The following is a 12528-nucleotide window of genomic DNA, read 5'->3' as shown; positions in this document are numbered from 1 at the left end:
TACCCGATCATCAGTATGTGACTCAATGGGTTGAGGGCAAGGATAGGGAAGTATAGTATCCTATATGAATCAGAACATGTTTATTACAGTCTTTTACTGGGGTTTGTTGAGAATAACAGTGACATTGAATATTACCAGTCATATTCTTTAACATTAGGTTAGTTTTAACTGTATGTCTCAGTTGAACTAACCTAATTCTAGAGCTCTGAATCAACATCCACACCTCAGATTTATTCAACAAAATGGCAATTCAGTCTCATTTTCAAGCTCAGATTGAACAGAAGAAGTGTTCTAATTTGTTAAATGGAACACTTTCTCATCCGAGTAGTCATGCTATATGTTTACACATGTCAAGGTTTGGATCTCTTCTGTTTATTAAATGTTAGGTCTCCACTGCCACTTGGCCAGGGCAAAGCTTGTGGAGGTGTAGCTGACGGGATAGTGATAAACCGGCCCACACTTAGAAAAACAACAGGAGACAAAGAGAAAGACTATTTCATTTTGTGTTGTTGGACTTGGCAATGATGATTGGTGTAGTGTAGGAGGAAATAAGGGTGTATTTCCTCCCGAGTAGCTGGCTGAAGTGCGCTCATCGCATAATGGAGACCAATTCACTCCCTTTGCCTCTATAGCCACAGGGTCCTTGAGTGCCACTCAGTCTGTGAGGTGTAATATGCGTAAAAGAAAATAAATCAATTCTTTGTCCTCCGACGGATACGAGTGAAGTTTTGTGTCTACTCGAATGCAAACATAAATCCATCATATCTAAAGTCCATGTTGCATGCATTCTTGAACATTTGCATTGGCCCTAATGTATGTACATTTAAACAGCAATTAAATTTGACATATCTGTTATAATTTGCTCTTCTTCAGTAAAGGACACAATAACAGTCTGTCAGACTAGCATTGTATTTTATTTCTGCATAATAAGAGGTCCTAAACCTGACCGACAGTAATGGTCCTTCCTTCTTAAACATGTTAATATTGACTCATCATCACATATCCATGAGTGATCAGTTTTGTGTGTTTTCTCTGTTTGTAGATGACAGTTATGTACGGATGAATACATGAAACATCCAAGACAAAAAAAAGAATATTGTTCAAGGTTTGTATTATCCATTACCAAGGCTAGTATGACCTTTCAAACATGGTATATAGTCTACGCACATTTGACAACTACATAAACTTCAGGTTACACATGGGTATAACATCATCACTACAGTATGTTTTCTATTGTATCTAGATAATTCTACTACTTCACAGAGACATGCAACATATTGACATGACAGGCTGTCAATAATCAAACTAAATACACTCTCCAAAATGTAGTTCAGTAATCCAAGCTGTCTGTTTATGCACTTATATCATAGGGAGGGGTCTGCTGTCAACAACAGTAAACAAGTAGCTGTGTTGTCGAAGCATCCATTTACCTGCTCAGGTGTATAAAAAAAACCTTTCATTGGCAGTATTTGAATCTTATGTACACGCAACTGTGAGGACATATTATTCTTCACCATTTAAATACATAACTGATTGGTGAGAGTGGGCGACTCAGGTAATGGACAGCTCAATGCTGAGTTCATTTAAAACCGAAATGACATGTTCAATCACGTGTTTTTTTTCTAAGAGCCTATTGTGGCTGAAATTGCTCGTGGTAATTACCACAGGATATGCTGCCACCAGATCAATATCTCCAGTTTTCACCACAGGACATTCAATTATGGGGATGCACTTGTGAATGTAAATGGGTTTGACTTCATGCCTGCACATTAGTAATTACCAGCACAGAGGAAGTCTTTCGTCACCGGAAAGAGATTGAACCGGTCTTTACTGAAGACATAAAAGAGACTGTCATTCCTGTCAGTCCAATTAAATGACACCAAAACCAAAATGGTACTTCTCTTTTAATGGGAGGCAGTTTCATTTTCAATCGTCACCGTTATTTGTTTAGAAAAACACCTCAATACAAACACACCTACACTACTTCTTTATCACCTGTGGAGATTGGGCATTTCCTGCTTCATTTAGTGATAAGCATCTTGCGGTTGGAGGAAAAGAACACGCCGCTCTTTATTTGTGCAAGATATTCTAATTTGAAGTTTGATGTAAAAACTGCCCAAGTCAGCCGCACAGAGTCGAGCCGTCTTCACCATGAAAATTGTCCAACAATTCAAAAGATGAAAGACGACCAATAACAGCAGAGGCAAAGAAAGGAAGTCATTGCCTGAAGAGATACATTGGATTTCTTGCTGTAAAATTGAGTGCTGCCAAACAGATGTTGTGCTGTGAAAGTCTTGACAGCTGGACCCTATTCTCATTAAAACCATACAACTTGTCTCTGTTAGGCTCTAGGTCGACCATCCCAATCCTCCCTCCCTCTCCCTACTTCCTTCCTCCTTCCTAAATAAGCTTGAGTCCTCTGTCTCTCTCTCTCTCGTCAGAGGATGCTGACTCTTTCAGTGAGGCCTTTCATATCTGCATCCTCCCCGCCCTCCTCGTCATCAGAGGCGGGGTGAGGAGGAGGAGGCACAAGGTGAGCAGGGTAAGGCAGAGTATGTTCCCGGGCAAACATTTGCCAGCGGCTGTCATCACTCTCATGGGTGAGGTAACGGCCGCCGAGTTTATTCTCCAGCTCCCGCAGATCCAACCACGTCTGATAGTCCTGAGACATGAGAAACGGGAATAAACAGATGAAATTTCAGTTTCAGGAACCCTAAAATTAGATTCAAGTTTAATGGGCTTTGATGTGTTTATAGCACATCATCCGGTAATCACTTAAGACAGTGCGTGTGTGTATCCATCTGTATGTGTGTGAGTAAGAACTTGATAACCCTCGACTGGTCTGACTGCCTGACACTGAAGCTTTATTAATGCATGGACGTTCTTGCACCAAAACAACAACAGTGGACTGGTTTAACCCGACAGAGAAAGATGACCTGTACGCATTAAAGACCTGAGCTAAATGGTCCTCTATAAAGTTCTCAAATATCAGCCTTGAGCTTCTGTCTCACCACTTGGTTGTAAGTGCAGGCTCCTGGTGTTTATATTTTCCATTTCTGTAATGGCCACAAATTATATTCAGGGGTTTGCAGAAGTCAAAAAAAAGGTGCAGGTGATTGGCAGGCACCATATCTGGAAAACGTGCTCCTTGCTATACTTTGAATTGGGGAATAATGGTTGCAGAGAGTGTTATAAAAAGTGTCAGAGAGACTAAACCATTTATTAAACAATGTGTATGTTTGTGTGTGCATACGAGTAGTTTCTATATATGCTACCTGCAAGTATACGTGGCTGAGACTCTTGTCCACGCTGTAGCGTTTCCTCATCTTAACTTGCAGCAGGTTGTTGATCAAGTCGGTTGCTGGAAACACAAAAAGTATACGGATCGGTCTATAAAGTTAAATTGAATAGTGACAGAAAAAGAGACGATGTCTTTGTATTGCAACTTCATCTGAACAATTTGATCTCTTAATGTAGTTTTGGTAGAAATAAAATGCGATGAACAGGAAATAGATGACATCATGATGAAGAGAATAACCGAGTTTCTGCAGTAAGTGGCTTAACATGCATCAGGGCTCTATTACTAAATCTATTTGAATTTGTAAAGGTTTGTCCTGCTTTGACAGTTCATGTTAACCTTCCTCATACACACTCAGAGAGAGATATTGCTTTTCCGGAGGATGTGGTTTGTGGTGCTGTTGAACTGTATGTTTAGATGTTATTCAGCCTACCCTCATTGATATAAATAGGGCGTAAAAACTAAAACAAACACCTCTCAGTGTAACTCAATACAGTTTAACAGCACCATAAACTACATCCTCCAACATGATCATACAGTTCAATCAACATCTTTCTAAATCAGTTTCAACAGAAACTTGACATGAAAACCTTCACGAAGAAGGATGTATTGCAGGGCTGTTGTATTAGACTGAATTAGTTGTAGCAGAGTGTACCTAATAAAGTGGCAACTAAGTGTAAACTATCTCCTCTTGTCCCTCCCCCTCATTGTTTACCATCACTGGAGATCTGTTTCCAGGGGTTGGGAGGGTACATGAAGGCTGCATTGTGGATCTGGTCATTGATTTCTTCATCCTCATTAAAGGGGAATGTCCCACTCAGGCTGACATACATAATGACGCCGACCGACCACATGTCCAGCGAGCGGTTGTAGCCCTGGTTCAGCAGAACCTCCGGAGCCAGGTAGGCCGGAGTGCCGACTACAGAGCGTCGGAAAGACTTTTCGCCGATGATACGAGCAAAACCAAAGTCGCACAACTTCACCTGGGTAGAATGGAAAATGAGAGGAGTGGTGAACTAAGAGAGAGGCATTTGAGAACAGTGTATATATAGATGTGAGGAAACATGTCTGAGCGGCCGCAATACAAGTGCTGTGAATTACTCATTGCAGAGTGTAAAATCCAAAATGAGAATGTGTGTGTACTGTGTGTGTGTTTGTGTGTACCTGGGGGAAGGGATCAGCAGAGGAAAGCAGCACATTCTCAGGTTTCAGATCACAGTGAACGATATTCTTAAAGTGTAGATGTCTCAGAGCTGCAAGAATCTGCGCACACATACATACACACACAACGCAACCGCAAAAACAGGATATGAATTAGTTTGACGTAACTACAACGGCAAAACAACAAAAAGAACTTTCAAAATGACGTATATCATGCAGCAACCGTAACACATTCCATGTCATGGCAGACATTTATCGACACACACAACAAATCCCTTCGTCGTTAGGGTGCATACACACCTGTGTGATGAGGAACTTAGTGAGCCTCTCAGGCAGTCTGCCTTTCTCACTGGAGAGGATCATCTCCAGCATGTCACCATGCAGCTTCTCCATCACCACAAACACTTTCTCCGGGGTCTCAAACATACACTCCAGGTTCACAATGCCCAGGTGACGTAAACTCTGAGAGAGGGACCAGAACAGATGAGGGGGATACAGGATTATATGGAAACGTGCAGATTTGCTTGAAAAATGAATGAGCAGAGTAAACAGTGTGATAGACAGGAAGTGCATGGCAGTTTGTGGTGAACAGGGGAAGAGATTACACAAACAATAAGTTTAAAAAAAGGGAATTCTTCCAAACGTTAACGTTAATCTCAACCTTTTTTTCTCAAACATGCTGGCTTTCAGAAACTTAGATACTTTCTATTTTTGACTTTATAAATCAGTTGTAAATCTATAAGTTGTGGAGCCTTTAACTCAACAAACAGCCTTTTTGTTTGTTCTTGACAGTAGTTTTGACTATATTCTGGCAGGCTTTTGATTGATGAATAATTGATTTGAATTTGGACTCTCCCATATCTCTACGGCAAGAAAAGATAAGCAAAGAGTATAAAATGAGTAATGAAGCATGATTTTCAGTACTGCAATTGATTGAGAAATTGTGTTCTCAAAAGGCAACTGAATTATCCCTTCATTTTTAAGTAGAACATCTAATGCAGATATCATACACAAAATAAGTGTTACAAATGACTGTGGACGAGCTGAAATCACTTCTTATAATAATTTTATATGATGATGATGATGATTCATCACTGGGAACATAAGCTGCAACTTTAGGAGGCAGCTATCAGATAACTCTGACCTTTGCAATCTGACCTTTCTGATCTTTATAGATGTTCAATCAGGCTATTGTTAAACTGCAGAGCCCAGGCTAATGTTTTCCTCACTGATTGTCTTAGTGCTTTGATACTATTGTCCTGTTAAAAAACCCATAAGTACTATTGAGTGTGGGGGTTTTCCTTTCCTTTTAAAAATGGCAAAGCACCTGGCTGTCAGCATTAGTATATATATATATATATATATATATATATATATATATATATATAATACCCGTTTACAGCTACAGTGTGTGTTTACCTGCAGTATGGCCACCTCATTCCTCAGCTGGCTCTCCTGCTTGGTGGGAAAGCGAAGCTTGTCGATGACTTTGACAGCTATATCCCTGCCCGAAATCCTGTGCTTTCCTGATGCACAAATGGGAGTATCAAATTAAAAATATGGTTGTGAACTCAACATCACATAGATGTGAATATTGGGCCCTGTCATCCAGAGTTTGCAATGTACATAAAATAACACTTCATTGATTTAACATTGTCGAACGCAGAGTGTGTGAAATTGGAGTTCCCTGTTACAGACCCATACTCACTCATGCATCAGTATTGTATTATGGTTGAGGGATTTGTGATGTATTGTCTTGTATCCCGTTTCTTAACTTTAGAAACAGTTGTTTCCTATACAGCACTTTAACCTATTAAGTTAGACCTTCACAAAATACAGCAATCAGATCTACTGTACATACCTCCATACACTACTCCAAATTGCCCCGATCCCAGCACTTCATCAGCAAAAATCTGGTACACTGTACCAATATCCTGTAGGAAAGCAAAACATTTTCACACATTCATCTCATCATGCATAATTCATCTAAAGATTGAATGAAATTGCTAAAAAAAAATGTTCTAAAAGTCATACCACATTTTCTTGAATTTGACTGTTGGACACAGATATGCTGATAGAAGCTTGTCCTGGAAATACAGAACCAGGAACAGTGAAAAGGTTACACAGTCAAGTATTAATACCTCACATGTATTTCATGGTATTTTCTCCAGCGCTAAAAAAAAAGGAGAACTTGGCTAAACCTCAGCTCAACATACTTCACTTGTGAAAGAACAATTGAGCTTACTGGAAACGTATGAACTTTATTTGACCAATGCATTTTGGCACCGGGCCTTCATCAAGGTGTTTTTCATTAAGAGCGTGATAAAGACCAGACTCTTCCAGTTAGTCAACTAGAGTTGGCAAGTTGTTTTTTCACATTTGGTCCACAGTTTCTTGAGCAGCCAGTTGGCTCGTGACACGGGAACAGCAAACAATGTCTTGGACACACATGCCCATCCATAAATCTCAAGCTGAAATGTGCCATTTAGTAAATATAATAAACCAAAAACTGCACGAACTGCATTTGGCTGTGCTCAACTTACTGTGAGTTGTGTTTCCCTCAGCTGGTGGTGCATCCTGAAAGATGACTGGCATGAGAGCCTGGCGAATGACGCTCACCCACACCTTGGCCACCTCGCGCCCGATGCCGCTGTTAGGTGCTACTTGGCTGGGGGAGGGAGGGAGAGCCTGGGGGTTGCTGGGGGACGGAGTGGGGAGGGCGTTGGGGTCCTCCCCTACAAAGTAGCACAGAGTGCCTGTGATGAGCTCGAAGCAGTGAGGATTTGTTCCTGCGGGGACGAGAGTGAAGTTGCCGGCAGGACGCACCTCCAGGATCTCGGACAGAGGGATCTCCTGCAAGAAGGACGGCCAGTGAGGTTGCACACTTGGAATAAATAACTTGAGATTATATCTTTTCATGGAATGAACTATATTTACCTTGTAGTATTTGTTGGTTGTGTTGTTCTGGAAAAGGATGATGCATTTACAGTCCAGACGCCAAAAGTGCCTCTTTCTCTGTTGGGGGTTGGAGTAGGGTGGGATGAGGTGGGGGCAACGGAGGTAAGAAAGGACATTGAGGGATGGGATGGAGAAAGTTCAGGGATCAATACGAATGCATTTCAAGTTTGGCCCTGACGTCAGAGGAAGAGAAGAGTGGCCAGATGTGAACAAGGACGAGCAGGAGCACAAGCTGCTAGATGAGACGGTGGAAACAAAGAGAAAGGAGACAAAAATGAGAGAAAGAAAAGGAGGGTGTTAGTAAAGCCAGAGAAGAAAAGCAAGTAAGAACAAGACTAGAGAGGCAGCAAGGTTGCCTTGAGGTCAAATATAGAGAGTACATTAGGTAAAAGAAAAGGCAGAAAACTTTTAAAGCTTTTAGGATTAATTCACCACACATATGCTGAGTGCTCTTATGTTTTCAGGGAGACTCATCATCATCATCAATCAATTTTTTCTTCCATACACATGCACACACACGCTCAGATGCACACACAAATATAAAAGAAAAAGGAAGTAATAGAGTACAGAAAGCCGAATGATCAAGGATCTAAACTGTTGAGCGAGGAGCGAATAGAGAAAATTGACTGATGACAAGCAGGTCCTTTAAGCCTGAGTGAGTGAGTGGAAAGTAAACAAAACAAACTTTCTGCAGTAAATCATAGAAAGGAAAGTGCATCTAGAATAAATTGACTTAAATCTGTATGTTCAGCCCTCTGCATAATGACAGAGGTACTATTCAGGGGAACTGGTTTATAGGGGATAGCATGGGAGTTATGGGTAATGTTTTTACCAGTGTGTCCTTATTGCTGTAGTGAACCATCCATCCTTCCTTAATAGCCGTACTGGATCGACGGGTTGTCTGTCTCACCGACTGCACCACCCTCATTAACGGGATGTAAACACTAGAAGAAGAAGGACAGAACTCGGTAGGTAAAATGCATGTTTTAGTCTCTGTGTGCACCGTTTTTTTGGTTTTCCTCATACCTCTGGTCTCCGCTGGTTCCGCCCTGGTTGTTGTCAGGAGAAAAGGACCCAGGGATGCTGCAGGCCTCGTCTGAGTCATCTATTGAAGACTTGTCTGAGGCGTCGTACTCACTGCTGTAGTCCATGGGCACCTCAGGGTCAGCACTGGGACTCAACAAATCTGGGGCGAAAGAAGAGGAGCGAAGGGGTTTAGGGTAACTTGATTTAAAGTGAGTATGAGTTTAAAATGCTTGCTACCACTATGACTGCAACTACGACCTCTATAAGAAGACTACAGCTGTACATGCATCAATACGGAGTACCGGTGATACTTACCGCAGTTACTTCTGTTTTCTGAGAAGATAAAAACATGAGTGCCAGTGAGTTTCAGTCTCGTTAGATAATGCATCATGTATGGTTATTAAAGTGACCTAGTTATGCCAATGGAAACATGCAGATACAAATGAAATACTTTCATCAAATCCATGGAGGGTTAACAGAGTCATAAAGACATTTGAATGGTGATATATTTTTATGTTCCCTCACCTCCAATTGTCTCCCCGAGGCAGTCATTAGGAACCTTGTACACACAGCGTTTATGGCAGTTAAACTTGCAGTCTGAGAGAAATAAAACACATTTTGATTATATTACATATAATAGATTTAGTTAATATTCTGCATCACCCTGGAAATAAGTCTCTCTCTTTGTCTGTACTCACCTTTGCACTGTAGGCCCTGCCTGAACAGACCTCGGAGAAGCCTCTTGCAGTACTGACACACCGTCGGTCGCGTGTACGAGTGGACAGCGAACGTGTGCGGCACCTTAACCTTGCTCATCAGGATCTTGTCTAAATGAACTGGTCGGCCTGTGTAGAAGCGCCGGGCGTCACTAGGGGTCCGTGGCTAGTGGAATAGAAAGGAAACAAAGATCATCAATTACATCTTGTGTAAGGACACTTATCTACTTTTGGCAGCAAGTACTTACTAAATAATTATTTTATTTAAAAAAAAAGTCCAATCTTTATAGCGGTTACGGATTATGACGATTGTAAGTGTAATATTTTACTCTCTTTTTGTTAAGCTTTTGGTCTTTATCAACTCTTTATAAGTGATAAATGCTCCACTATGTTCCTGTGTCTGTCTGCTGTTTGGTGCAGAGTACAGCGGGTTTTTAGAGCTTGTTCACTAAAAGCAGCTGCATGCAGCAGTTAAGGACGACACCAAGAGCGGTCGTAGTGAACCAAAACAGTAAAGTTGCGGGCCGGAAAGCAAGCCATGAGCTAAAACTTAGTAAAATGCTCCGTAAATCCGAGAGGAGCGGCAGATTATGGTGATAATTCTCTGTAAATGAATCAATGCATGCAAGCCCTTTTTACATTGTCATTCGATACATTGTTAGTATAAACATATTGATAGCAGCTCATGTTTCCTCTCTAAATAGTTCCCTTTCTCTTCTTTAATTACAATAGATTAATAGGGCCCCTATCAATTAGTAAATTGCTTATATTGTTTTTTTTCTTCTTGATTGAGCTGATCATTGTACTTTAAGTGTTAAAATTCTAGTAGAATGCAGTCATGCAGGCAGTTTTCATTTGATTTTGCAGAGGTTTTCGAGGCATCCATCTTAACACCTCGTATACCTTTGCTAGAAAGAAGTTCCAGGGGAGGTTGTTTGGGAAGGAAAGTCTGGGTATTATTCTGAGCAACCAGAATATTGCTTCTGGGAAGTTAGCAGTGGTTTCACTGCCATCACAAAATAAGGAGTCCATCACATAATTGGTTACAGTCTTAACCTAAAACCTTCTAAATAAGTGACAAAAAGAGTTAAACTGGCTTTACCCAATTTGTGACAACAACATAACCAAAGGAAAGCTGTTAGATGTGGTCAAATAAATGTTGTCGAGTGGAGAGGCTCTTTAACTTTAATAGTTTAGACCTAAACAGGGCATTGTGTGCATTAATCCACCAGTACCATTTGTGTGTGTGAGCGAACGAGGCTGGTGTCCTCTGCGCAGGTGGAGGCCGTCCCTAAACTGTACACTGAGTCAGTGGTAGAGAGACGCAGGGACTGGCTGCTGCTCAGGGAGGTTGTGGACAAACGGCGTTTGCGAGCTCCACTGCAGTTGTTTGGGATGCTGAATGCACAGCGCTTGTGGTAGTTAAGTCCACATCCTGCAGGGGGCGGCATGGACCAACAGAGCAGAAGAGTGGAGAAGGTGGAGAATATTTGGTGAGTGTTACAATTCATTTCTCAGAGAAACTTGTGGACGACATCATCTTTTTCTTATTCACACTTCCATCTCTCTACTTTCCTCACCGTCACACTTGAGCCCTTGTCTGACCAGTCCAAACAGCATCTCTCCACAGTGATCACAGAAGGCCGGGGCCCGGTACGAGTGCACATTGAGTGCATGGGGCCGAATCTGGAAATCTTCAAACGTGGCTGCCGCTAAAAGAGAAACCAGGTGTACGGCGTAAGATGGAAACAGGATAGGGAAGAAAAAAGGGTTTTCTTCCTGACAGCGGAGCATTAGAGCTTGAAACAAAAGAAGTAGTTGTACTACTAGAGTAGCCAAGTGTAAGATATTACCTGTAGTAAAGTAAGAAGATAAGGACTGATTTCAGGAGTTGTGGTGCAGAGCAACACCAGTAATAAAAGGGAGATAACAGAGAAAAGAGGAGAGAGCTGGTGACTTACCGGAGAGCACCACCTCCACAAGGTCTCCCTCCTGAATGTCAGTGGCACCGTTAACCAATTGCAGGATGTTGTTGGTGGTTGTGTCATGCTTGAACAGCAAAATCTTGTCATAAATGCCATAGAAGCCGCACTCTGGGAACTAGAGGAGAGAAAGTATAATGGACTTGTTAATAACATTGCATTTTATTTAATCCAATAATATATCAGATGTCAATAATAAAAGCTAAAATGGTGAGCTTATGGCAGAAAATGTTCAGTCCGACGAAACCAAAGAGTGAATACACAATCTGAGCCAAACACATATAAGGCTGGAACATTTATGTTTTCAATTCAAAACATTATTTTAATGAATGACATTGTCAAATTGGATATTTATTTCAGAATTTGTTCATATTAATATTTTTCCTTGAAGAATGAAATATTAGGCTAATGTACAGTACAACTTTACATAAAATGTAAGCAACGGCATGCCGCTACCATGTAGCTTTTTTGTACATCATTTTCATAAGGGTTAGGGTTACATACAAAATAATGACAAAACATTTTTTTTTTTTAAATGGTTGCTTGGAATATTTGTAATAATTTATTTTATTATTTTTTTAGCTGATGCACATCTACTTCATACTATACTCAAAACTACACCAAACATCCTAAACAGTCACTGCTCTGTTTTTTTTTTTTATTAACAATAACCAGATCTGCTGTGGCATCTGGAAACATCACATTCAGCACTGTGAACATGGTACGTGCAGGTACAACACAGGGAAGTCCAAATGTTCCCCAGCATACCCGTGTCTGTTCTCAGTTAATTACATCATACCCTTCTATGTACCTGGAATACATATAGCAGCCATCAAACAGACAACCATGCAAACACACACATACACAAGTGTAACCACTGATACACAAGTACCACTGGCTGAATTCCACAAATCAAGCAACTTGGCTAATATGGAAAGTAAGACAAAAGGAGAAACTCAATCCTATCTTCATATCAGTTATATGCAAGAACACACACGCACACACGTGTGTTTCCATGAAGCCCTTCCAAAGATATGAGGGATGAGACTGTCAGTCAGAAGTCAGCGGAGCAAAGGAGGCTGTCATAGGGAAACCCTGCCCTCCTGAATACTTAATGCTGTCTGGTTCACTTCAGTGGCCACACCACACAGGACACCACAGCTACATACAAACACACCCTGTCTCTCTTGTTGTTGCATTTCCCATAGTGGAGGATTCTTCATCTGCCCATAGCTCTAACAACTTACAGGAAGGGGAACCCTGGTCTCCACCTTGGAACAACACAATGACACACAAACACCTCAGCCTCACTTACCAACAGACACGCCCTCCGTACAAACAGCAACACACACCCTCTCCCCTCTCTCTCTCTCTCTCTCTCTCTCTC

General features: G+C 41.3%; 1 protein-coding gene across 1 annotated transcript in view; it reads right to left on the bottom strand.

The window, feature by feature from the left end:
- Positions 1–898: 898 nt before the first annotated feature.
- Positions 899–12528, bottom strand: part of prkd2 (protein kinase D2) — a 42490-nt gene continuing 30860 nt past the window's right edge. Inside the window, exons 2-19 of the mRNA XM_031860597.1 lie at positions 11121–11259; positions 10740–10871; positions 10395–10594; positions 9142–9325; positions 8969–9040; positions 8759–8776; positions 8444–8603; positions 8250–8361; positions 7397–7474; positions 7003–7312; positions 6494–6546; positions 6321–6393; positions 5879–5985; positions 4760–4921; positions 4463–4561; positions 4014–4281; positions 3276–3361; positions 899–2662 (exon numbers count right to left, since the gene is read on the bottom strand). Coding sequence (XP_031716457.1) covers positions 2438–2662; positions 3276–3361; positions 4014–4281; positions 4463–4561; positions 4760–4921; positions 5879–5985; positions 6321–6393; positions 6494–6546; positions 7003–7312; positions 7397–7474; positions 8250–8361; positions 8444–8603; positions 8759–8776; positions 8969–9040; positions 9142–9325; positions 10395–10594; positions 10740–10871; positions 11121–11259 — 2478 coding nt within the window. The 3' untranslated portion in view covers positions 899–2437. The remainder of the gene's footprint in view (positions 2663–3275; positions 3362–4013; positions 4282–4462; positions 4562–4759; positions 4922–5878; positions 5986–6320; positions 6394–6493; positions 6547–7002; positions 7313–7396; positions 7475–8249; positions 8362–8443; positions 8604–8758; positions 8777–8968; positions 9041–9141; positions 9326–10394; positions 10595–10739; positions 10872–11120; positions 11260–12528) is intronic.

The sequence above is a fragment of the Anarrhichthys ocellatus genome, unplaced genomic scaffold (genome assembly GCF_004355925.1).
Source record: "Anarrhichthys ocellatus isolate YVR2014 unplaced genomic scaffold, GSC_Weel_1.0 scaffold24, whole genome shotgun sequence".
Lineage (NCBI taxonomy): Eukaryota > Metazoa > Chordata > Actinopteri > Perciformes > Anarhichadidae > Anarrhichthys > Anarrhichthys ocellatus.
This window is presented reverse-complemented; position numbering and strand designations above follow the sequence as displayed.